The sequence below is a fragment of the Pteropus medius genome, unplaced genomic scaffold (assembly GCF_902729225.1).
Source record: "Pteropus medius unplaced genomic scaffold, Ma_sr-lr_union100, whole genome shotgun sequence".
Classification (NCBI taxonomy): Eukaryota; Metazoa; Chordata; class Mammalia; order Chiroptera; family Pteropodidae; genus Pteropus; species Pteropus medius.
Genome location: NW_024351735.1, coordinates 1862380 through 1887314, shown reverse-complemented (window position 1 = coordinate 1887314; position 24935 = coordinate 1862380). Strand labels below are relative to the sequence as shown.

The 24935-nt window shown below is 37.4% G+C and overlaps 2 protein-coding genes across 9 annotated transcripts in view; one reads left to right on the top strand and one right to left on the bottom strand.

Annotated features, from left to right (window-relative positions):
• GTF2E2 (general transcription factor IIE subunit 2) overlaps positions 1-22939 on the bottom strand; it is an 80813-nt gene extending 57874 nt beyond the window's left edge. For 4 of the 7 annotated variants that reach the window (XM_039846445.1, XM_039846446.1, XM_039846447.1 and 1 more), the window contains exons 1-3: positions 22703-22939; positions 20055-20227; positions 259-350 (exon numbers count right to left, since the gene is read on the bottom strand). In XM_039846445.1, the coding sequence (XP_039702379.1) occupies positions 259-350; positions 20055-20223 (261 nt within the window). In that variant the 5' untranslated portion in view covers positions 20224-20227; positions 22703-22939. Of the gene's footprint in view, positions 1-258; positions 351-20054; positions 20228-20755; positions 20834-20918; positions 20941-21015; positions 21035-22702 lie in introns of those variants that run through there. The other 3 variants (XM_039846444.1, XM_039846441.1, XM_039846443.1) reach the window with 3 other exon arrangements.
• On the top strand, positions 2892-9564 carry SMIM18 (small integral membrane protein 18). 2 transcript variants are annotated; one of them, XM_039846457.1, is made up of 3 exons: positions 2892-2951; positions 8466-8528; positions 9044-9564. In XM_039846457.1, the coding sequence occupies exon 3, from the start codon at positions 9081-9083 to the stop codon at positions 9375-9377; it is 297 nt and encodes a 98-aa protein (XP_039702391.1). In that variant the 5' UTR covers positions 2892-2951; positions 8466-8528; positions 9044-9080; the 3' UTR covers positions 9378-9564. The 2 variants fall into 2 exon arrangements, with proteins under 2 accessions (XP_039702391.1, XP_039702392.1); XM_039846458.1 differs by lacking the exon at positions 2892-2951 and having other exon boundaries at positions 8075-8528.
• Positions 22940-24935: the final 1996 nt, after the last annotated feature.

Genomic DNA, 24935 nt, shown 5'->3' with positions numbered 1-24935 from the left:
TTTTATTATGTTATATGATGGGCTTAAATCGTGTGCTTGAATTAATGGAAATTAAAGACACCTAGGTGACTCAATGCAATACTAATTTGATACAAAAAGCTTAAAGCATTAAATATTTTTATAGTTTTTTTGAGGTATAACAGGCATACAATAAACCACATATTGAAATATATATATAATTTTATAAAATTTACTTCCCAAAATCCCAAATTCTTCTGCCAAAAAGTTAGAGGCTTTTTATCTGAGAAAAGTACTTACCTTCATATAATTCACAATTTTAGCAAGAACACCAAACTTATATCCAGAGCTTCCTGATAGAGCTTTCAAGTTAAATGATCCATTGCTATGATCTGAAAATGAAGTTCAAAAAACAATTACATTTTCATATTAGATATAGTTATGACTTTTAAACAGCTAAGATGATTTTAACCCTGATAAAGATTTTTCTTGTTTGAGCTTTTCTATCAAATGAATTCTATCCTATAAAATTTTGGTAAAGAATTCAAAATCTTTGAGTGTGTAATAAACTATCCAGTGTGTCGCTAGAATGGGAACAAAGTATAAATAATACGAAGGCATTAAAATACATTTCTTTTAATAAATATCTTTATCTCACTCTTTCCTTAATTCTGATTAGATTTCTCCCATAATTAGAAGCAAGCCTTTTTAAATAAGAAGACAATACAAATCTCAATATGATCCACAGTGCTTTTCTAACAAACTTAAAACCGTAAGAAGTGAATGGATTACTCTGAGGGATTAAAAAGTTCAATTTATCACTTATTACATCAACTTCTGCTTATCAACTTAAATGGGCATTAATTAAAGAAATTAATAAAGAGAATACCATAACTTTTAAAGTAAACTTCAGCATTTAATTAGAACTAAAAACTATAGGCATTGCCATTGCATAAACATGGATGCTTATAAAGAATGATAGCATAAAACAAGGAGTAATCTGTATAGAAGATAATTCGTTTCAGAACGGCTATCATTTTGTTGCATGCTAACAGGCAGAAACCCTAATACTACTGTTGCATCATAAATGCATTCCATTAATCACAGGCAAAAACAGGTTAAAAAATTTCATCATAAATATTAAGAAAACATTTCAAAAGTACTTCTATTAGTAAGGCATCAGATCAGATATTATAAAGTTCCCTCCCATGTGGCTGACAAACAAAAGAGGTTAAATAAAAGAGGGGTGAGTCGATATCTGGCACCAGCTTGGTAATAATAATTTAAGCAAAAGAATGCATTAGAAGAACTGCAAGTCAAATGTAACAATTGTCAGAGATCCAAAAGAACAGCTTCTAGATGACAACATAATACTCCTTTGAGAATGGTTAGTGAAAAATATGCTTTTTTGAAACTAAAATGAGACTTCATATGCAATTTTCCTCTAAAAATAACTTTGTTAACCATCTGACAAGTTACTTGACACATTAAAGCTCTTATATCCAGAGCCTCCCAAAATAACGATATTAAAAATACCTTACAGGTGTGTTTTCACGCTTTGTCAATTATGAAATACTACCTACCTACATGGTTCATTTTTCAAGATGTTTAGGATCTTCACAACGATAATAGAAACTAACTTTTATTAAACACTTACTATATAGCCAAGAGCCATGCTAAAAGATTTTCTCATTTAATCCCTCCCCAAAATCCTATCTGAGAGATATTATCTACTTTTAAACATAACACAGATAGTAAGTGGCAGAGTATGGACTCATATCCAGTTGTAAACTGTGATAATAGCTTGTAAAAGAATTATTAACTAACTAGTTTTTAACAGAGATTAATCCATCTGAAACTGGCTATTTTGTCAGAGTACAGAAATCTACATATGCACATTTACTGTTTTCTTGTTTAACTTTAGTAAAATAATATTAAGTTAGTAACATATAAACAACTAAATGGGAAGACTATGAAAAACGGATGACAAATAAGAAAGTAGCAAATGGCCAATCATGAATCACAAACAATTTTGTTTACCATGGGGTCTCCAGCATTTAACTCAATGCCAGGCATAGTAAACACTCAATAAACGTTAAACGAATGAATGAATGAATGGGAGGGAAGGAGAGAGGAAGAAAGGAAGGGAAAACTTCCAGGTATTGATATTTTAATGGCCCCAGAAACTAAAGTGCTGATTTATCTAAAAATAAGTCTGCAGAGAAAGCATTACACAGCCTGCTATTGTTAAAATAGCCACTCTCATAATTAAAAACTTTGATTGTTATGCTTACACCACAACTTTAATACGCCATTTGAAAAAAAATTCTGTCTCTAAACATCCAACTGAGGATTCTTTTGCCATTTAAATTTCCGACTGCTTTTTTAATGTAGGCAGTGTACCTACCAAAACTAACATTCTCCCAACTGGTAAAGCTGAAAACCTTATTTCTTTTCCCTCACAATTTCTCTTAAATCAAACTACAACATGGTAATAATCACTCCCAGAGGGCAAGACTTATATAAAACACAAGTACTTAAAGGAGAGGAAATATCTTTATGAGATTTTATGTACACTTCCTAGAGGAAATGTAAAGCTGGTAAACCTGTTTGTTTCCTAGGTTACTACCTCTCTCGACATCATCTTCTAGCCCTAGCACTGAAATACTCACAGAAGGATCTGAAAATTTATAGTTAAACACCAAGGAAATATCAGTTTGTTGCTAACTCACAAATTCCTACGCAGGAATTCAGCTAAAGGACAAAAATAAGGCAAGAAAAAGGGGTGACAGTTGATATCTCAGATAGCTCGACTCAAGTTTATGAATGATTTACTCTTAAGGGTGGCAAGACTTAATGTAAATTAATGTAGAGGAAACTGTCAGCTGCACTGTGGTTCAGCCAATAGAAGCACTGCTCCATCTTGGCTGTGCACTAGACTGCATTACAAACAGACGATACCATCGCCTCAACAGCAGCCTTTCAGACAAGAGGTAGGTTTATATCATCTTTTTCATTTAGCAATACATGTCTTTATGATGCAATATAAAAATATTTTGCTATAAAAATCAAGCAGAAAGCTTTGTTGCTACTAAAGACCAAAAAAAGCAATGTATTCATTTCATTGCTTAGTAGGATTTTATTATAAAAATATGAAGACTGCCTTATGCTTTTTGATAAGCAGCCTTACCATCTGTGCCTTAACAGAAAATTCATGCTATTTTCTATGAACCTGATGTATATTTAGACCTAAGAGTAAACCATAAGCGTTTGATGTTAAGTGGTTAACTTGCTAATTTCAATTTCTCTGAGCTATTTCGTTTCAGCAGTTTGGTCTGTCTTAAACAAAGGATTTTTCTTCAAGAAAAATCTAGACTAAAAGCTAATCCTGGACTAAAGCTTTCTGATATAGGCAAATTATATTAGCTAGAAAAAAAGCAGTCACTTACAAGAAAGTTTGTTATATTTTAACAAATATGAGGAAATAGTTTGAATTATTTTTTATTTGATTTTGAGTGTAGATGCAGAGAATGCTGAGAAATTACAAATGTAACTTTTATATTAAAATAAAAAGACAATGAAGGTACCTTTACGTAGGCTGCATTATACTGTAACCAAAGACATCACTTATAGAACTTCAGACTTCCAGTAACGTTTTAATTAAAATAATTCCTTACAGTGAAAATTTAAATGTATAGTATAATATACAAGTTATACTGATTAAATGAAAACCTTTTTAAATACTTTCATTTTGTATGACACAAAAAAATATTTATCACCATAATTTCGATATAATGTTAAACTTATTCTTAAACTGATTCTCCAAATAAATACAGAGTAAGTCTTTTTGATAAACTATGTTTTAAAATAAAAATGTCCTAAGAATTGGTTAATGGAGGAGAGTATGGTTCCTTTCCAGGTAATAAGATTATTTCATGGCTCAGAGTAAGCATTCATGTCTACTGAAAATTAGTTATCAACTAACTGCTAACCAAATTTTTAATTTTAAAATATTTGAGCATAAAAATTATTATTTAATAGATGCTAGAGTTCCAGGCTATTACCTATACATGCTGACCTAAAGATCCAGCTTTGCTTTTCTTTGCTGGTAAATGTACTTAAATTTTAAAGAATTTTTTTCATAATTTTTACTCAATTTTTTTAGCCAGTGTTCAGCCTATATGAGCAAAATATCCCTTACAAAGTCCAGAGGGTGCTGTAAGAAGATAGATCTCCCAGGTTCGGCACAATGGGGTTAGTTACCTAGAAAACATTCTTGTTTGTTATACGAAGTATAAAAAAAAGTCTTAGGTAAAATTTTAAAATAAAAACAATTCTGTCAAATAAAAGAGTTAACTTGTAATTCAAATTTCAGGTAAATTGTAAACAGAAACCTCTGCCATCCACATTATTTTAACACTATAATCAGCCTTTGTTTTACTGGTAATATATCTATAGTTAGTACAAATGGAGGCTCATTGCTGTTTCACTGAACTGACTAGACGCATGGCCTAACTCAGAGATCCAGGGCTGAGTGAACTGTTCTATATTTAAAGGGCATTATGATTAATTAATTGATCATATTTCAAAGTGATATGCTTAAAGGCACTAGAAAATTCAATTCAAGGGCTTTTACCATAAATACAGCAAAAGCATAATTTTCTTCTGATCTGGCAATTAAAAGTTCCAAAACAGTTCCAAGTCTTAACCCCATAAATATTTCACTAGAATGTTTGAAATGGGAGGAAAAATAGGTGAAGGGAGTATTTCATTAAAAAAAAAACAACTAAAAAATATGGTATTTACTTTAAAACTTCCCATTCCTGTAATGAAATTTTAAAGGGGCTATGAGAGATTAAAAGTAATACAGACAGTTCCTACCTTTTTCTTTTTTTTTTTTACCATTTTCTTTTACTTTTCATAAGGCATGTTTACAGCATTTGCTTGATATCAATTTAAATTTTAGTTTCAAAAATAGTCTCAATACAAAAAAATCCTAATGGTAAATATCTTTCTGCTTGTCTAAGTATATCTAATCCATCAAAGTAAATTTTAGATTTTACCCTAAATTTAACACAAAAAATTACTAAAACTCTGCCATACTTTCAAAGAATAAACTATATTAAATGTGAAGTAGAAAATGACTCCATATTATAAGGATTTACTTTTTTCAAATGTTCCCAGAAGCTAACTAAAGAGTGAATGTTTTGAGTTGCTCATCAGTTATCAATACACTCACAAGAGGCAAACTGTCATCATTTACAACATAAACCTGACATGTATATACTCTTTCTTAAACTGCTTATATGCTTCTAGCAAAGCTTACAAGTGCCCTGGCAGATGGCATACACTGCTATCCACTGTCATCATTGCAAGGAGAATTATTATAAGCATATTTGTGTGTAGATAAAGTACACAGTGTAATCGAAATAAGTGTTTACTAATCCTAATTTTAATTTTTTGGAAGTAACTCAGAAAACTCAATATATGTATTAAATAGATATATAACACAATAGACTTTTAAAAACCAAAGACAAGGGATACTTTTAAATATATTAGTTTGGGTTTTGAGTAATATACTCAAATGGTTCAAAAACTAAAATGCTACAAGGTGTATCTTGAGAAATCTCACACACATCCTTGTCCACCAATTCTACTCTCCAACCAATCCCACAAGTAATCGTTGTTATTAATTTCTTGTATATCCAAGATTTTTGTGCAGATACAAGCAAATAAAAATATATATTTCTCCGTAACTATACATACTGTCTTGCACCTTACTCTTTTCACTTAACATATCCTAAAAATCTTTCCATACCACTACACAATTACCTCACTGATGCATAATATTCAATTGTGTCGATATTCTATATTAATTTTAACCAGAAGAATAGTCATTGATGGGTAGAAGTGAACTTCAAGTGACTAAATTTAGTTGTGTACCTGTCTGCATGCCTCCGCCTTTTCCCCTCCCTTTCGCCTTTCTATCCATCTATTTTTTTAAGGGCAAGGGAGCCTGAAAAAATTTTAAGCAGTTTACTTGTATCTCAAAAATAAATAGAATATGAAGTGCTTTAAACCAATTTTCCAATCATTTTAAGATTACATTTTGAAATTAACTTACATTATTAGTCTTTACAACTTCTCCCCAGTTTTAAAGTCAATACAAGTAAAGAGGCCTATTCATGATTAAAATACAAATAACTTCAGTGTAATTTCAACCAAGCATGAGTTATAGACTAACATAGCCAATTTCTAGGAAAATTAAAAGTCTGATTTATTAGGAGACAAGATTCTGAGTGAAGCTTTTAATTTTTAACTTTTAGTTAAAATTGCTATATTTTTGAAATTAATAGCAAAACATTTTAAATTAAGTTAATAAGGTAGATTAAACTAATTTGAGGGGCATAATGTGGAAACAGAGGGGAAACCTCTCTTTTCCCTCCCTATCACTGCCCCACCCCCACAGTCACTTCTAATGCCAGATTTAGAAAAGAATCTTTCAAAAGACGTTCCCATATTTTATAAAGGAATCGACCTAAAAGGCCTTAACAGAAAATCTAAGGAATATTTTCATCCATGCTGGAGAGGTCCTAGGTTAGTTAGCCCAGGTAAAATTATTAGAGACTCTCAAGCAATTCTTTCTGTTCTTTATCTACCCATGTTAAGTGGCATTGTACCCCATTTCCCCAAGGTCATATTCTTCTTCTTCTCCCTGTCTGTGCTGCTCTTCAAAAAGGACCTGAAACTCATTCACACTGAAGTAGAAATAATTGCAACAGTGTGTTACCTCTCCCAAGAATATCTGCATTTTAGTAGTGATAAAAATCTTAAAGGAGTTCCAAAGCTGAACTTTTTATAGACATTTGTGTGTATGTGTGCACCTACACACAACATTATTAGGAAGGCTGGGTCATAAAGACTTTTGTCTCCATTTGAATCAGTTTGTATGGGTTACTTGACTATTTGTGTGCAGAGTAATTAAAATCAGAGGCAACAACAATGCAGAGGTTGGAAGGCTAACCTGTCAGAACATTCCACATTACACGACTCCAAGGGGCATCACTTACATTGTATTCTACATGAATAACACCCCATAACACAACATGAATGGTGCTCCCTGGAGTTGTGCAACACAGCAGCACTGCTTTCTGTAATACGCTTGGAACAGAAAAATTCAAAGGATAAAAGAGGGTAACTTTGAAAACGCTGGGTCTCCAAGCGTAGTCTGAAAATAATGTAATGTAATGAGCAGTTATACACCTGTGTTACAATGTATTTCTGTATGTCTCAGAATAGAAGCAACTGATTAATGTCCATCAGTTATCCTTCATTTTAAGATGAAGGATCACCAAGCACCATGAAACTGAAAAATTCTTAAATCCAAAAAGAAAAAATTAATTTAAGTCTTTTATATCTGGCCTCACCATCAATTTAACCTTCAAAATGCACAAAAGAAGGAACAAAATCCATCCAGAGAGGTGAAGTGATTTGCCAAGCAAATCTGATTTAAGAAAATAAAAACCTTAGAAAATATTTATTTATCAACCCCAAAGTTTTAAAATTACATCTATAAAGAAAACAAAGAAATCTAAGAAATTATATTGTTATGGCTTTGGGGTATTTTTTTAAGTCACTTTTTAATCTTTTTTTTTTTTTTGATGTGAAAATAATATTATGGTTATGTTTAAAAACAGGGTCCTCACCTTTTAAGAGGTATATATATACTGAGATTTCTAGATGAATTAATATAATGTCTGAGATTTTCTTCAAAATAATCCATGGGGTGGCAGCAGTGGGTAGAGCTATAAACTGGCCAAGAGCTGATAAACGAAGTTGTATTATGAGCATATGGGGATTCGTTATACTCTTATACTTCTGCACCACCTTTAAGTTTTCTTTAAATGACACTCTCATATACAAGTTACCTCCAGCACCTAGAAAAGTATTGGTACACAGCAAGTAATCAATAAACATCTGATTACAAGAATAAACGAAAGTCTTTACAACTATGTAGAGGAAAAAAGTAAACAAAATAAGTCATCTTTCATAAAAGAAAGCATACAAACTGACAACAGTCTTTGAATTAGTGATATACTTTTTCCTCTTATTTCCAGATTTTCTTAGTATATATTTTATAATTTTTAAAAATAAGTTTAAATAGATATTTCTGAAAGATCAAGGTAATAAAAATTCATCCTATTATTTTTACTGCTATCAAAATTTCAATCCTCATGGTCCCATTTAAGGCCTAACAAATATCAGGTCAGCAAGAGCAAGACTTAATAACTCGCTGTGAAATGGAATAATAATTTAATAAATGATATCTGAGGCACTAAATTTGTTTTTAAAATGTTCATGTCTATAGGTCATTTAGTTATATTAAGCATTTAAGATTATCATATACACAACAAAAATATCCTTAAAAAAAGATTAAGGTCTCTTCATAGGCAACTTTGATTTTTCTCTCTCTACTATTTTCACTCAGCCACTATTTCCTGATTCAGGTAACCTGTCCTTGAAGTTTAAAGGAGTGGAAATAGGAGACGTAAATACACTGAACCAAGAAGGTAAGAAGGATCCACAAGGGTAATGAGAATAGCTTTTCTGGAGGCAGTTTCAAAAACATGGCCTTAAAATGCTAAGATTTCTTGTAGACCACAGCTTTACTCAAATTTTCAACCAATTCAGCTGCCTTTTTCCTCCTTCCACTAGCAGTTAATTTCTGTGTATAAGTCTTAAATATATATATTTGTCTAATAAATAATATACATAAAAATATATAGGATGGTTTACAGAATACACTGGCATACAGAAGAAGTTAATACTAAATTTATTTTTAAATTAATTTATTAAATCATAAAAATATATAGGATGGTTTACAGAATACACTGGCATACAGAAAAAGTTGATACTAAATTTATTTTTAAATTAATTTATTAAATCAATTTAAAAATACCATTCTGGTAGGAAAAAAGACACAAGTCGCCTATACAAATTTACTAACAAATCTTAGTTAAAATTGAGATTTGAATTGACAGATCTGTACTTTGGTTACATACATTCATGTTCCACTTTTTTACAGATTCAAAAGGGCAAAATAAGAAGTGAAATCTCTAAGAATGGCCTCCTTGAGCTCCAGCCTCTGGAATGAAACCACTACATCTGTTTATCAGTACCTTGGTTTTCAAGTTCAAAAAATTTACCCTTTCCATGATAACTGGAACACTGCCTGCTTTGTCATTCTGCTTTTATTTATATTTACAGTGGTATCTTTAGTGGTACTGGCTTTCCTTTATGAAGTGCTTGACTGCTGCTGCTGTGTAAAAAACAAAACGGTGAAAGACTTGAAAAGTGAACCTAACCCTCTTAGAAGTATGATGGACAACATCAGAAAACGTGAAACTGAAGTGGTCTAGCACTCTAAATAAGGTGAACAAAATCTCTGAAAACAGCCTTCAACTACTGAGGAAAAATTTTTTCTGAGGCCAACTATTATTACAAAATCGACTGACTTTGAATGATCAAAATTCTTTCTAACAGAAGTGAAAAACAAATATGTACTTTGTGTGTGCGTATCATTTCATTAAATATACAGTAAAACTACACAAATGTGAATAATTTACTAATTTATTTAAAATGACACTTCAAAAATTGGATGAAAGATTCCTAGAATTCAATAGTAAACAGCAAAAGGTAAAATCGCAAACATAAGCAAGGTTAATGATGTCAAAATAAGTGATACCTAAACAAATCATATGGACTAAAAAATAGAGTAGTACTCTATATGTTTTGATAATAAAAATACTATTTAAATGCTTACCTAGATCCAAAGTAAAATACTTCCACTTATAAAGTCCTTATTAAAAAGCAGCATTTTCTAATTTATTGAAGACAACATACAAATTTTTAAAGACTTAAGTTTTATGTAGGACTAGTGTGAAAAAAGTCTCCAAATACTCAGAAAGGTCAGAAGTATACTTGCCTAAAATTTTCATAAAATGGACTGTTGAAATACCTGGTTTAAGAAGGGCAAGCTATTTTCAAACTAAAACTTACTAGCACAGCAATAAATTTCATTTCTTGAGCTTGTGCTTTCATTTTACTTCTCACATTCACACTCACAGGGCTAAGATACCCAATGTAGAAAAGAATGCAAAAAAAAAAAAAAAAAAAGTCAAAAAATAGGACCACTCAACACCTATTAAGAAATATGGCAATTTTGTTTCTTGGAATTCCAAGGGCTATACGGATATATTTTATAACCCTAGGATTATTTTGCTACCACCAAAGAGCAAGTCAAAGCATGTTCTTAACCACTAGAACTGTCCTTAGGCCCGAAATGCAACTCTTGAAAATTTTTCGAAAAATTAGTTCAAAAGAAAAAAGCTCAAGATACAAAGATGTTTACTACAACTTTACTAAAAATAACAAAAAATTGGAAATAGCCTTTAACTAAATGTGGCACATCAACTTAACAGATTATTAAGAAACTAATGAAAATTATGGCAAAATAGAACATATTTGATATGTGAAAAATATCTCATTTTCAATTTAGAAAACCCTAAGTGCCAGTCTGAAATGGCTTTTCCACAAAATAGTTTGTTTTTTTCTAACATTAGAAACAAACACAAGTAATGTAACCAACTTTCAAAGGACTTGTGAAACCTAGATATACAAAATATTTTGGTAACCAGGAGCTATTCTGAGCACTGTTAAAACTACATTTTTAAAAACAGTAAACTTTAGGGTCCTCGCCATGAATGGAAAGCATCCAGGTCCTTTAATAACTAAATTTTCTGATAATGAACACTATTGATTTTCCCTACCTTGCCCTGCAATTTATTTAGCCATTAAACAAACATGTATTGAATGATTCTATGTGTGAGGGATAGGAGGCAAATAACTAATTACAAGATTACAATGGCACACAGTAACTTAGAAAGTTGGAAAGTGCTGTGAAAATTCAAAGGCTCAGCACTGAATTCAAGTAGTAAAGGGGGAATAACTTTTAAGCTAAGACTCAAAAAAATAGGAGTTAGCCAAAAGAAAGAGGGAAGTAGGTAAGAAAAAATGTTGCAGTTAGAGGAAAGAATATGAGCAAAGGCCAAGAGGCAAAAAGAGAGTAAAGCATGTTAGATGAGCTACAAGTCAGTATCGCTAAGAGAGAGTACAAGGAGAACAGTGAGATATGGGCATAAAAGAGAGTGGAAACTACAGCAGGTAGGAAAAGATGGACTTTACCGGAAAAGCAATGGTGATCACTTTAAGTGATGACATCATCAGATTTATGAATAAAAAAAGCACTGACTGGGATACAGAGAATGGACAGCAGAGAAGCTAAACCAGAAGATCTGGTAAACAACTAATTGGGAAATCCAATGATAGTGACATGAACTAGGATTGTATGGTAGTCTTTAGTATTTATACCCAATATATGCAGTTCTCTTTCTGAGCACAAGAAACCCCTGTGGCTGGGTACAGCCCTGTGACTAGATTTAGCCAATGACTAGTGAAAGGAAGTGATGCGTGTCACCTCCAGGCCAGAGCATTTAACTGCCAGGAAAGATCTTCCAGAATTCTCTTCCCCCCTAGCACTGAAACCAACATTTAAAGTACCAGTACTCAGTCTACAACTATGACATTCTGAACGCGTCCGATCTTGTCTGCTCTCGGAAGCTAAGCAGGGTCGGGCCTGATTAGTATTTAAATGGGAGACCACCTAGGAATACCGGGTGGTATTTTTAATGCTGCAGGCATTAAAAATAATAATAATAATAAAGTACCAGCACTCTATAAGCCTGGGTCCCTGAGAGACTATAATAAGTTCAGATCCCTGCCAACACATGATAAACATGTGGTATGAAAGAGAAACAAACTTTTGTAGTTTTAAGCCAGCATCAGTAAACGCTGCTTCCTGCTTATAGCCTTGGTGTCCCGTCTCTCAGAGAATCCCACAACATTTCTGGTGGCTCGTCCAGGATCTGAAGATGGCGGTTTTCACCTCCTTTGTCTTCGGGGTCTGGCCCTTGGGATACTGGGAGAAGTAGACTTCACCTGGTGCACCAGGAGAACTATTGTCTGTAGGGAAAGACAACTCTTCCAGCGGACGAGGGTGGCGGCTCCGAGAGCACAATGGAACCCGGAGAACACCACCCAACTGAGTGATAAGGACCCGGGTCCCAGGAACAGCCTCCATTAGAGGACAGAAGGGCAGTCTGCTCAACTCCCAAGGTCACTCGATTACATTTGTTAGAGGAAAACAATGACCTCTCAGGTATACAGGGCGGAGAGTGGTATGTGTATGGTGTGCGTTTGCATGTGACTAATACGTGGGCTTCCTACAAAGCGAGAGTTGAGCCCCTATCTGCGGGTCCGTGGCGAACCTCATACAGCTTAGGGTGGTGTCACTGGATCTCCATGAGGAATCTACTCCAGTGATCCAAGTCGGGGGTTTACACCGCCCCATCAATTGCTAAGATCCCCACAAGGGGAGTGGCCGGAGACCGGTGAAGCAAATCTCTGAGTGCATGTGAGACACCAACCACGGGTGGAAGGATGGGTAGACAACTGAGTAGACACCTTTAGGTCATATGCTTAAGAATTTCAAAAAGGGTTATTCAGGAGATTATGAAGCTAAACTCACCCCACAGAAACTCTGCACCTTTTATGACTGACTGGCCCTCTTTTGGCGTTGGGTGGCCAGCAGAGGGAGCTCTCAATAGGGAAGTCATTGCAAAGGTCTCAAGTCATTACCAGTGAACCGGGCCACCCAGATCAATTCCCTTATGACAATTCCTGGGAGACAATAGTTCGCATCCGACCCCCTTGGTTGAGAGACTACCTAAAGGACAACTGTAGGGTCCTCCTAGCCTGAGCCTTGGCGCCCTCCCGAGGTCAATTAAAGGAAAAGAGGCCTGTGTTGTCAGCAGATCCAGAAGTCAGTCAATCTTTGCCTTCCAATGGGAAAGCCCTAAAAGCGGAAACAAGGGCCAGGTAACATGGACACAGCTGCCTCAGGGGTTCAAGAACTCCCCAACCATTTCGGGACAGTTCTAGCCTCGGATTTAAAGGCATTCCCGGCAGACCAACACAGCTGTACATTACTCCAGTATGTAGATGACCTCCTCCTCACAGGAAAGACCAATGAGGAATGCACGGAAAGAATGCATCTACTCCTCAATCTCCTATGGGAAGCAGGTTACAAGGCCTCTAAAAGGAAGGCTCAAATCTGCCAAGAAAGAGTCAAATACCACGGCTTCCACCTGTCGCAGGGACAACACCAACTGGGCCCAGAAAGGAAACAAACAGTCTGTTCAATTCCCATCCCTACCACCCAGTGACAAGTCCGCAAATTCCTCGGAGCAGCTGGTTTCTGTAGAATCTGGATACCTAATTTCTCCATCCTGGCCAAATCCCTCTATGAAGTCACAAAGGGAAAAGAACATGGAGCCTCTGGGAATCTACACAACAGAAGGCCTCTGAAGAAATCAAACGGGCACTCACTAACATCCCAGACTAGGATTCTCAGATTTAACCAAATCTTTCTTTCTGTATGTACACGAGCGCACGGGTGTCGCAGTAGGGTCTTAACCCAACTGCTAGGATCTTGGCACTGCCCTGTGGCTTATGTCTCTGAACAGCTTGACTCTGTCGCCCAGGGCTGGCCACCCTGCTTGCAAGCACTCAGAGCCATGACTCTCCTTGTGTCAGAGGCCAACAAACTGACTATGGGGCAAGAACTGACAGTTCGAGTACCACATTCAATAACAACATTACTGGAATACACGTAACAATATTGGCTAACCAATGCCCAGATGGTCAGATACCAAGGAATGCTATGCAAGAATCCACAAATCTGCCTAGAGGTAATACAAATCTTGAACCCCGTCACCTTGCTACCTGTTGTGTCTGGCCAGCCAGATCACAATTACACTGAAGTCATGGATGAAGCTTTCCAGCCAACCCAATTTGAGAGACCAGCCCCTCAGGGACCCTGATGTAGAATATTACACTGATGGTAGCAGCTTTGTGAGGGGAGGAGAACGCCTTGCCGGATATGCTGTGGTGACCCTACATTCCACTACTGAAGCAAAACTTCTGCCTAAGGGAACCTCAGCATGGAAGGCAGAGCTCATTGCCTTGACTTGCGCCTTTCAGCTGGCAGCAGGAGTGTGTGCTAATATATAGAATGACTCTAAGTATGCCTTCACCACCCTCTATGTACATGGAGCCCTGTACAAAGAAAAGGGTCTAATCAATTCAGGGAGAAAAAGCAAAAATATGGAAAAGAAATTCTAGAACTCTAAGATGCTGTGTGGGCCTCCAAGAAAGTGGCAGTCATGCACTGCAGAGGACATCAAAAAGGGGATGACATAATGGCCCGGGGCAACCGCAGGGCAGACCATGTTGCCAAACTGGCAGCAGCCAAGAAAATGGCCACCCTATGGCTCTAACTGCTTCCCTGTTTTCAGTCCTTTAGCCAAATGGGACCCCAAGTACGTGCCTCAAGAAGCAGCCTAATTTAAGATTGAAGAGGGAGCCTCCTCCCTGTGGATGGTAGAAGTTCAAAGACAGGCGAACTGCAGTCTTTGGGGCCCTAGCCCCAGCTTTTGTCAAGCAGTTTCACCAAAGGACTCACCTTGGTAGCACTGCCCTAGAAACCACTCTGAGCGGATACTCGTATGTCCTCCAGCTCTCTAGCATCTCCCGAGCAGTGTGTGAATAGTGTAAGGTCTGTGCCCGCAAAAACCCCAGGCAAGGGCTATGTGCCCTACCGGGGGTCCAAAGTGTTGGTGGCACTCTCTTTGAGGAACTTAAAGTAGACTTCACTAAAATGCCTCGATCACGGGGCCTCAAGTATCTCTTGGTCTTTGTATGCACCTATTCCAATTAGGTAGAGGCTTATCCCACCTGGGTTTTTTTGGACTGAGAAGACCCAAAAAGTAGCCAGACTGCTCCTCTGAGAAATTGTTCCACAATTTGGCCTACCAATTACCTCTGGCTCAGATAATGGGCCAGCCTTTATACCAGAAATAGTGCAGCTACTAGCTAAGAATTTAAATGTTAAATGGAAATTGCATACTGCCCATCGACCACAGAGTTCAGGACAGGACCCTTAAGATTCAGTTGGGAAAACTAAGTCAGGAAACACATCTACATTGGGATGAAGTTCTCCCCATGGCACTATTAAGCATCAGGTTGGCCCCAACCAAGAAGACTGGGTGTTCCCCCTACAAGATCATATATGGGCAATCACCACCACTTATCAAAGGACTTCAAGGAGACCTCAAAGAAACAGGTGAATTGACTCTGAGACAAGAGCTTCCGGCTCTAGGGACCACCTTCCAGACTCTCAACCAATGGGTTAGGGAAAGGCTCCCTGTCAGTTTAACCACTGAAGTTCACTCCTTTAAGCCAGGAGACTCTGTCTGGGTAAAAGAGTGGAACATTTAGCCCCTAAAACCCCTGTGGAGAGGCCCCTTTACTGTCATTTTGTCTACCCTCACTGCAGTTAAGGTTGCTGAAATAACACCCTGGATACATCACAGCAGACTTAAACCTGCAGCTGCAGAGTGGGAATGTGTTCCTCCTTGGCTGACTCCTCGAAACCCGTCTTCTGGGAAAAAAACACCAACTGTGTACCAAAAGAGACAAAAGGGTAAGGCGTCAACCCCACTTTGAATACACGCCGAGGCTGACAATCTACAACCCAGAAACCTGGATAATGATCTCATCAGAATAACATCCTAAAAAGGCTCTTCTAACACTCCTGCCCCCACACTCGTGTATGAACAATCTCTACTTTTCTTCCCCTTAGCCCATTGCATACAAGGTGCAGATAAGGTCTGTACCCACTGGCTTCTACTTCCATAACCAGCCTACCCAAAGGGTGTGCCCTAAACGCCACACTCTTCACTCACTGGGGATTCCAATATTGGATGGGATACATAAAGGTTAGATCTGAGAGTGGCCAATCCTGCCAAGAGCCTAAAAAAATTAGGGAAAACTTGGGGGTGTTGGCCATAGACTTCAAGCAGGGAAAGGTCCATAACCATGCAGAGGGCCCAGCAGTCGGAGAAATAGTCCAATGGCTGCGTAATTCAACCACATCTAAGCCTACACCGTCTCATAGGCCCCAAAGCCCACAAATGTATGATCAGCTAAAGGTAGCTTTGGGCCAAAACCTAGACCTCCCAACCCTAGGGAAGAACCTCTTTGTTGACCTAGCTGGAAAGATAGCCTATGAACTTGGAGCAGCACTCATGAGTGAACATTGGCCTTGGAAGGGAACTAGCCTAGATGCCTTTTACCTCCTTCAGTGGAACTACACGGTGGCTCATCACAAAGAGGGTCGACCCCAGAGCTGGGTCCTCTGCTCAGAAGTGGTAGGGGAAGAATGTCTTGGCATGATGGGTCCAGGATACACTCAGTGGGTTGGAGAAACTCCATGTAAAAAAATGCTATTTTTAAATCACACAGACCTAAACTGGTGGTTCAAGGTTCCTTCCTGGTATTGGGCCAATAATACTGCAGCTAACTCTTCCTTGTGCCACTCTCTCAATCAAAACTTGCCTGTCACAAACTGTACTATAGAGGATGGCACGGTCCCTAACCCTCTCCACGCCATCCCAGCTATTGGCAAATTCTGGGAAAAACTCAATTCCACAAGCCCCGACAGCTGGAAAGCACTCGATGGGCTCTTCTGGATTTGTGGAAAGTGGACTTTTACTCAACTTCCGACAAACTGGGACAAAAGTTGCACCATTGGGAGCATTCAGTCTGGCTTCTTCCTTCTACCTGACCAAGGAGGAAATGAGCTAGGTGTTCCCCTATATCAAGATTTAAAGGCCAGAACTAAGAGATCACTTGAAATAGGAGGATTACAAATGTGGGGGGAAGATAAGTGGCTACCCCACCATATTATCCAAAACTATGGCCCCACAACTTGGGCCCAAGATGGGAGCTGAGGTTACCGGACCCCTACATACATGCTCAACCAAATCATTAGATTACGAGCAGTTCTTAAGATCATAACCAATGAGACTGAAACTGCCTTAGAGCTTTTAGCCAAGCAACAATCCTAGATGCGGTCAGCTATCTACCAAAACCGCCTACCCTTAGATTATCTATTAACAGAAGATGGAGGAATATGTGGACAGTTTAACCAAACTGCCTGTTGCCTCAAAATAGATGACAATGGCAAAGCTGTGACTGCCATAGCTACTAATATTAGGAAAATAGCTCATGTGCCCATCCAAAGTTGGAAAGCATGGGACTCTGGTAGTCTCTTTGTAGGCTGGTTCTCCACTTTCAGTGGCTTTAAGACCTTAGCTGGGATAGTACTCCTCCTCCTTGGAACCTGCCTCCTCATCCTTTGCCTATTGCCTCTTGGTATCTGGTCAACTACCTCCCTCATAGAGGCTATAGTAGAAAAAAAAAAAAAAAACTACAGCAAAAGCTATGGAAGTACCAGCCTCTAAACCAAAATTAGAAGGAAATGATGCTCTCGGATCCCGTCCTGAGTCCGAGCATCAAAGCGGGGAATGTGGCAGCCTGACCTTGCCAAGCCAGTTCCTGCTCGAATGAGTTTGTTCCTGACTGCCCCTGCCTTCCAAGGACTCTCCAGCTGACATAAATTTTCTCATAGCTTGCCAACCAATCAATGTTCTTCCTTATATCTGTAGCTGTGTAGGAATGACAAGACTGTATAAAACTGCCCGTTATGTTACAATTGGGGCTCAGCTTTTGGATAATAATCCACTGAGCTGGTGCCAGCATAAATAAACGCTGCTTCTTGCTTATAGCCTTGGTGTCCCATCCCTCTGTTCGAAAATCCCACACCACACATATTGATGAAAAACTGAATGTTTTCCTCCTAAGATCAGAACAAGGCAAAGATGTTCACTCTCACTTGTATTTCTATTCGACATTATACTAGCCAGTCCAGACAAGAAAAATAAAAAGCATTCGTATTGGAAAGGACGAAGTAAAACTGTTCTTATTCACAGATACATAATATTGTATGTAGAAAATACTAAGAAATCCACACAAAAAATTTGGAAATAATAAACAAGTTTAGCAAGGTTGCAGAATACATGATCAATGTAGAAAAGTTTATTATATTTCTATATACTACTAATAAACAATTCAAAAAAAATCAAAGAAACAATTTCATTCACAACAATATTGAAATGATAAAATAGGAAAAATTTAACAAAATAAATATAAGATTTATACATTAAACATCTAAATAAATGGAAAGATATCCATGTTCATTGACCGAATGATTTAATATTGTTAAAACAGCAATTCTCCCCAAATTGATTTATAGATTTAATGTAATCCCTATCAAAATTACAGCTGGCTCTTTTACAGATTGGAATTGGTGAAATGATCCTAAAATTTATATGGAAAAACAAAGGATCCAAGAAAAAAACAAAATAATGTTGAAAAGAAAAAAACTGAAGGACTTACACTTCCCAATTTCAAAACTTAACTACAATGCTATAGTAATCAAGAGAGTGTGGTACTGTCATAAAGATAGACATGTGAATTAATAGAATCAAATTGAGATACCAGAAATAAACTCTTTCACTTATAGTCAATTGATATTCAACAAGGGTGCCAATTAATGTAAATCAATGGAGAAAATAGTGTTTTCAAGAAATGGTGCAGAGACCACTAAATAACCACACACAAAAAGACAAATTTAGACCCTTATGTTAAACCACACACAAAAAAATCAACTCAAATGTATTACTGGCCTAATGTGAGAGCTAAAACTATAAAACTCTTAGAGGAAAACAGTAAATTCTCATGATCCTAGATTAGGCAAAGATTTCTTAGATGTGATGCTGAGAGCACAAGTGACATTAGGTCAAGAAATTATATCCAGAATATATAAAGAAATCTTATAAATCAATAGGAAGACAACCCAATATTTTTAAATGGGCAAAAAATCTGAACAGACATTCTCCAAAGAAGACACACAAATGGTCAAATAAGTACATGAAATGATGTCCAACATCACTGGTCATTAAGGAACTGAATATTAAAACCACAATGATAGCAATTCACATCCACTAGAACAGCTATTTAGATAGGAATAACAAATCTTAGCAAGAATAAAAAATGGAACCCTCAAGTATTGATGGTGAGAATGTAAAATGCCACAGCCATTTTGGTAGTTTCTTAAAAAGTTAAACATATACTTACCACATGACCCAGAAATTTCACTCTTAAGTCTCCACCCAAGAGAAAAAAAAAAAAAATGAACAAAGACTATACAGGAATGTTCAGGGCAACACTATTCATAATAGCCAAAAAGTGGAAGGAAAACAAATGTCTATTAACTGGTGAATGGATAAACAAATTGTAGCATATCCATACAATGGAATACTCTTCAGCAAAAAAATGGAATTACTGATATATGCTACAACGTGGATGAATCCTTGTACAAAATATCATTAAACTGAATCCCACAACAAATAAAAAGAATTATATACCATAACCAAGTAAGATCTGTTCCAAGAATGCAAAGCTGGTTTCACATCTGAAAATCAATTAATGTAATATATCATGTTAATATAATAAAGAGCAAGAACATGATCATCTTAATAGATGCTAAGTAAAAGAAGCCACATTCTAAAGACCACATACTATACAAATCCATTTATATGAAATGTCCAGAAAAGGCAAATATATAGAGACAGAAAGTAGATTATTGGTTATCTGGGACTGGAGTGGGAACAGGGAGTGACTGCAAATGGGCACAAGGGGTCTTTTGGGGGTGATGGAAATGTCCTAAAATTGGATTGTGCTAATAGTTGCACAGTTCTGTAAATTTACTAAAAATCTTAACTGTATACTTAAAATGAGTAAACTGTATGGTATGTAAATTAAACCTCAATGACGTAAATTCTAACTATAACATAAGACTATTAATATCTGAAAAACAAAAAATTCTATCATTCCGTCACTTATACTTCAAGTGCCTATCAATATGAATGTTGAAGTGAAAAATGAACTTGCCACCACTGAATGGTTTCCTGAAAAATAAAACTAAACAGTTCTAAACAGTCAATTTTACTAACCAGAATTTTGCTTAGAACCTGATGATCCTCCATGTTCTAGCTTTGCTTTCTTCTTCTTCGATGACGATGATGTTGATGACTCAGAAGATACTGAACGTTTTTCTACTACAGGAGTGGAAAGAGCTCGTTTTTTGAACAGCTCCCGTTCTCTCAATAGGCTTGGATCCATAATGCTGCAAAGATAAATATAAGTATGTTTAATAAAAATTCCAGTCACTCAAACCTGTATGCCAAATCCATAGGTCTCAACAAGTTACTGCCCAAACAAAATTACCTTTACCAGTTCTCTAGCACTTGTATTTATTCACTTACTCATTCAATCAAAAAATCTTTAAATAATGCCTATTATGTGCCAAGCATTGTGCTAGGCACTAAGAAAGAGAAAAAGAATTATCCTCTAATGCTCTAGAACTGCACTGTCCAATATGGTAGCCACTGGTAACATGTGCTTACTGAGCACCTGAAATGGGGCTGGAGATGAGTTATACTCTAAGTGTAAAACATACACCAGATTTAAAAGACATAACAGAAAGAACTTTTAAAATTACTAATGAGGTATTTTAGATAGATTACATGTTGATATAATACTTTGGATATACTGGATTAAAATTAATTTTCTCTAATTTTTTAAAACTTTTTTCAAAACTATGGCTACTAGAAAATTTTAAATTACATGTGTGGCTCACACTTTTGCAACTTACTTTGTATTTCTATTGGACAATGCTGCTCTAGAAATAACATCAGGTCTACTCGGCAGAAATTAGGCAGACTTAGGCTTACTGTGGAAAAAAAAAGAGAACCATCAGAAATGCTTATAAATGAAAATGGTAATGTCACCATAATAAAAATAATTTTAAAAAATACTTAGAATACTGTAAGCTCCTTGAAAGAAAAGTTTCCTCTTTGACTTCTTATATTTATCTTGGCATTTCATACATACTGTGCTGGTATGTAAACTTACAGATGAGTTATTTAGCATGCTGGAGTAAAGGAAATAGTGAGAAAAAAAAGAGAAAAAAAGGTATTTTAAAACTAGTGAACTCTCTATCATTAAGTACATTAATATTTGGTAGAAATACCTAAGAAAATTCCTTACTTGGAGGGAGGGAGGACTAAACCTCTTCGGGTTTTTCCCCCAGTTCTAAACGCTACAATTGTAAGCAACTACAGTACAATAAGGGTAGCCACAGATCATTCAACAAGTATTTTAAAACGTTCCTCTCTTATCTGAACTCTCCCTAGAAACCCAAGGAGAATCTAGGAAGCACACAAGCAGACTTTGTAAATGATCTGTGCACTGTTAAGATTAGTGTTTGTAAATAAGGAAGGAAGGTCCCAGAAGAAAAAGACTCTTACACTTTGAAAACCTTCAAGCACAAGGTAGCTCAATCAAATGCTCCTTACTCCACACCTGCAATGCTGGTAAAGGTCTCTAAAACACTCTAGGTCACATTTTATTTATTCATTGCTTTTAAGCCAGGTGCTCAAAGCTTTCCTGTTCTCAGTGTAAGCAAGCTGCTTGAAGGCAAGGCTTTATCTTCCAGAACCTCTCAAAATGTGGAGGCTTTTACTGCACTTCGGGTGTGGAGTAAGGAGCACGTGATTTAAGAGTCAGGATCTTAGGGTCCTCGTCCAGGTACTTTCCTTTAGAAGCCTGTACTTCTTACTCCACACCTGAAATGTTGGTCAAGACCTCTAAAACAAAGGTGTGGGTATGGGTAATGTTCCACGGTACCTAGAGCAGAAGGCTTAATGTCTATCTTTCCCATCGCACGCTCTAACTTTTCCTTTTTCTCAGAAAGCTACTCAATATTTGTAGTTTTACATGTACTGACGTGTGGTAGACAGGACTCACCACCCTGCTCGTTTTACATTTAAAAAACACCACCACCATAGGGACTTCATGTGTCCACGTGTCACAGATGAACAGGGAGAAGCCAAAATTAAGTCACAATCTTCCGTCTCCAAAGCCCACGTTCTTTCCACTGTAATATCCGACTTCTTTCAACCTTTCTACTTACCGTTTTTTTTTTTGCTTCTTTCCCTGCCTAAGCCTCAGAGGTGCCACTAAGAATCTAGGAACACTGCTACATTGAATGGCCGGCAAGCTAGGAAAAGAAACTGCTTACATCTTAAATGACAGAAATGTAAAGGTGGGAGAAAACTGCACCGCAGTGTTTTGTTTTGGAAAATGTCTTTAGCCTTTGCAGAAAATTATTATAACTAAAATTTAGGAATCATTACTAACTAGATCTCCAAAAGGTGACTTAAAAAAAAAAAAGTCCGTGGACGAGCTTCTACGAGCTTCTAAATCACAGCCTTTTAGGTGCACGGACATCGTGGTTCCCCAAACTCCACACACGGGTCGCTCGGCTACTGCTAACGTAAACTTGGGGGCTACGAAGAGGCACAATCGGCTATCCGACTGCGAATTTCTCCTTTACAACCCAAAAGTTTGCTGAATAAACCTCCGGCCTAAAAGACAATGCTCCCAAGAAGTTTGTTACTGTGTTTAAGTGCTTCTCGTAGAGAACGGCAGCACCAGCCTCACGATGGGTGGAAGACACACTCGCCCCTTGGCAGGAAGCGGTCCCCACGACAAGCAGGCCAGAGTTTCGCGCCCCTCGCCTCGCGGCTGCAGCCCCTACCTGAGCAAGGTGGGCCGCCCCACGCGACCCGCTGTCGCCTCCCACTGTCTCCGCCTCGGCCAGCCGCCCGCGTCCGCGTGGCCGTCGCTTTCGGGTCCTAGTCAGTCCCCCCGCCTGTCCGGACGCACGCCCAGCGCCGCCCCCGCCAGGTCGGGGTCTCCGCACTGGCAGCGGCGGCGGCAGCACCGACAACTCGGCCCAGGGCTCCGCCCGCCACTTCCTGATCAGGCTGCTAAGAGCTCAGTCCCGGCAGCCACCGCGGCGCCTCCACCGCCTAGAATGCGCGTGCGTCGTCACGTGCCCTGCTTGGGTGTAGTGCAGGAGAACCAGCCAGCTGAGGCGTTCCGGGTCTCCATGACAACAGGAGGGTGCTAGGGACCGGGCGGAGAACAGGACTCGGGTGGGAATTAGCAGCCGCTAAAATGGAACTTTACTTTGCGTAAAATTAAAGCTACCAGATCCTCCTGCAACGTCATCTGAAATCTGTTACGCGATTTTTCAAGTTATTGTCTACTAGGTGATTTGTGACTTTACATTAAAATGCCTGTACCAGCATCTAAACTTCAAAGAACATTGTTTCAGCTCTATTACATATGAGGAAACAAGAGGCCCAGGGAAATTAATGACTTGCTCAAAACTGCACAACTAGCAAAGGCAAATCCTGATGTGAAGCCCAGTTTCTAAACTCCTAACCACCACACGTGTGAACTTTTAGAAAAAATTTTGGATTCAGAAGCAACATAAAGGGGTAGAAATACAGCCTGCCATGTACTGGAGTGTCAGATTTCTGCGCTCTTTTCTTCACTCCTATAACCTAAAGCGGCAGCATAGCCAGTGCTCAACTATTCTGTGGCTCTTTTAATTCTCAATACTGGTTACCCAAATTACTTGTGTTGGTTTTTCTCATCAGGGAATAATTGTACGACCACAATGGGTTACTTGCATTAGGCTGTTACGAAGATTAAATGAGATGATAAATTTTTAGTCAAAACTTGGAAATAAAGACAAAAGATGATTGTGTGACTTTTAAAAATCGATTTCATTGTAGAGGATTTTGTAATAAACCCACTTGACGTTCATCTGATACCCTAGGGAAATGTAACTTTGAATAACAATTTAGTAGTGTCCAAAGATTTTAAAACCCAGTAAAGCTAGAAATATCTGGTAAAAAACTGATGAGGGATATTAGGGAGCAGCAGATATCAAGTACAAAAAATAATCCGAGGTTAAAATTGCATTGTGCTGAGAAACAAGAACCAGTATTGTTTCAATTTATTAATCTTTATTTCATCGTTCCTTTCCCCAGTGGTTTTACAAATTCCAGTTTCTCATACCTTGTGGAATCAGTTGTATCATTCTGCTGGTGTCCTTGAGAGAATTAGTATACAAATGGACAATGACTAGGCCATAAATGATTATAAAATTCTGACCCACATAAGAAACCAACCCACAACCCTTGAGCAATCAGCTCATAATGGCCAGGATCTGCTCAAAGGCTGCCAACCTCCCTATTTTGGACACATACACACACACACATGCACCAAGACCAACCAGAGAAAACCATATATGCTCTCTAAATCAGCCAGAGATGTCCGCTTCTAGTTACTTCACCTCCAGCTTCCCTTGCCAATAACCTTTTATAAGAACACACTAGAAGCATCCTTTTTTTTTCTCACTATACCAGCATACCTCATTTTATGGTACTTCACTATATTGCACTTCACAGGTGTTATTTTTACATATTGAAGGCAAGACCCTCCCACCAACAAAATTATTACAACTTGCTTTATTGTCATACTTGTTTTATTATGGTGGTCTGGAACCAAACTGCAAAATATTCCAAGGTATGCCTGTAAAGCTTCCCCTCTTTCTGATCTCCTGTCAAATACAAGTGATGGTGGCTGACTCCTTGCTATAGCAAGCTCTGTAATTTCTTTCCTCATGTAAGTGGTCTTCAATTATTTACATTTTGTTAAAAAAAAAAACAACTTTAGTACATGGTCATTATCTAGTCACGTGAGAATTATGAGCTTAAAATTAGAGAATGATGCTTTTTACACAACTAGATCTACCACAAGGAGAGCACTCAATGAACCATTAAAAAATAAACTAAGGTACATTAAAATTTTGAAGAGCTTATTTGCGCAGACATCGACTGAAATCACGCAACCCCACACCAAAAATGGTTAGGAACACTCAACTGACAGGAGTTGGGGAAAAGGTTTTCATTGAG

Bases quoted from the DNA above. Each gene is read 5' to 3' on its own strand.
- SMIM18 (XM_039846457.1), top strand. From the start codon at position 9,081: ATGGCCTCCTTGAGCTCCAGCCTCTGGAATGAAACCACTACATCTGTT.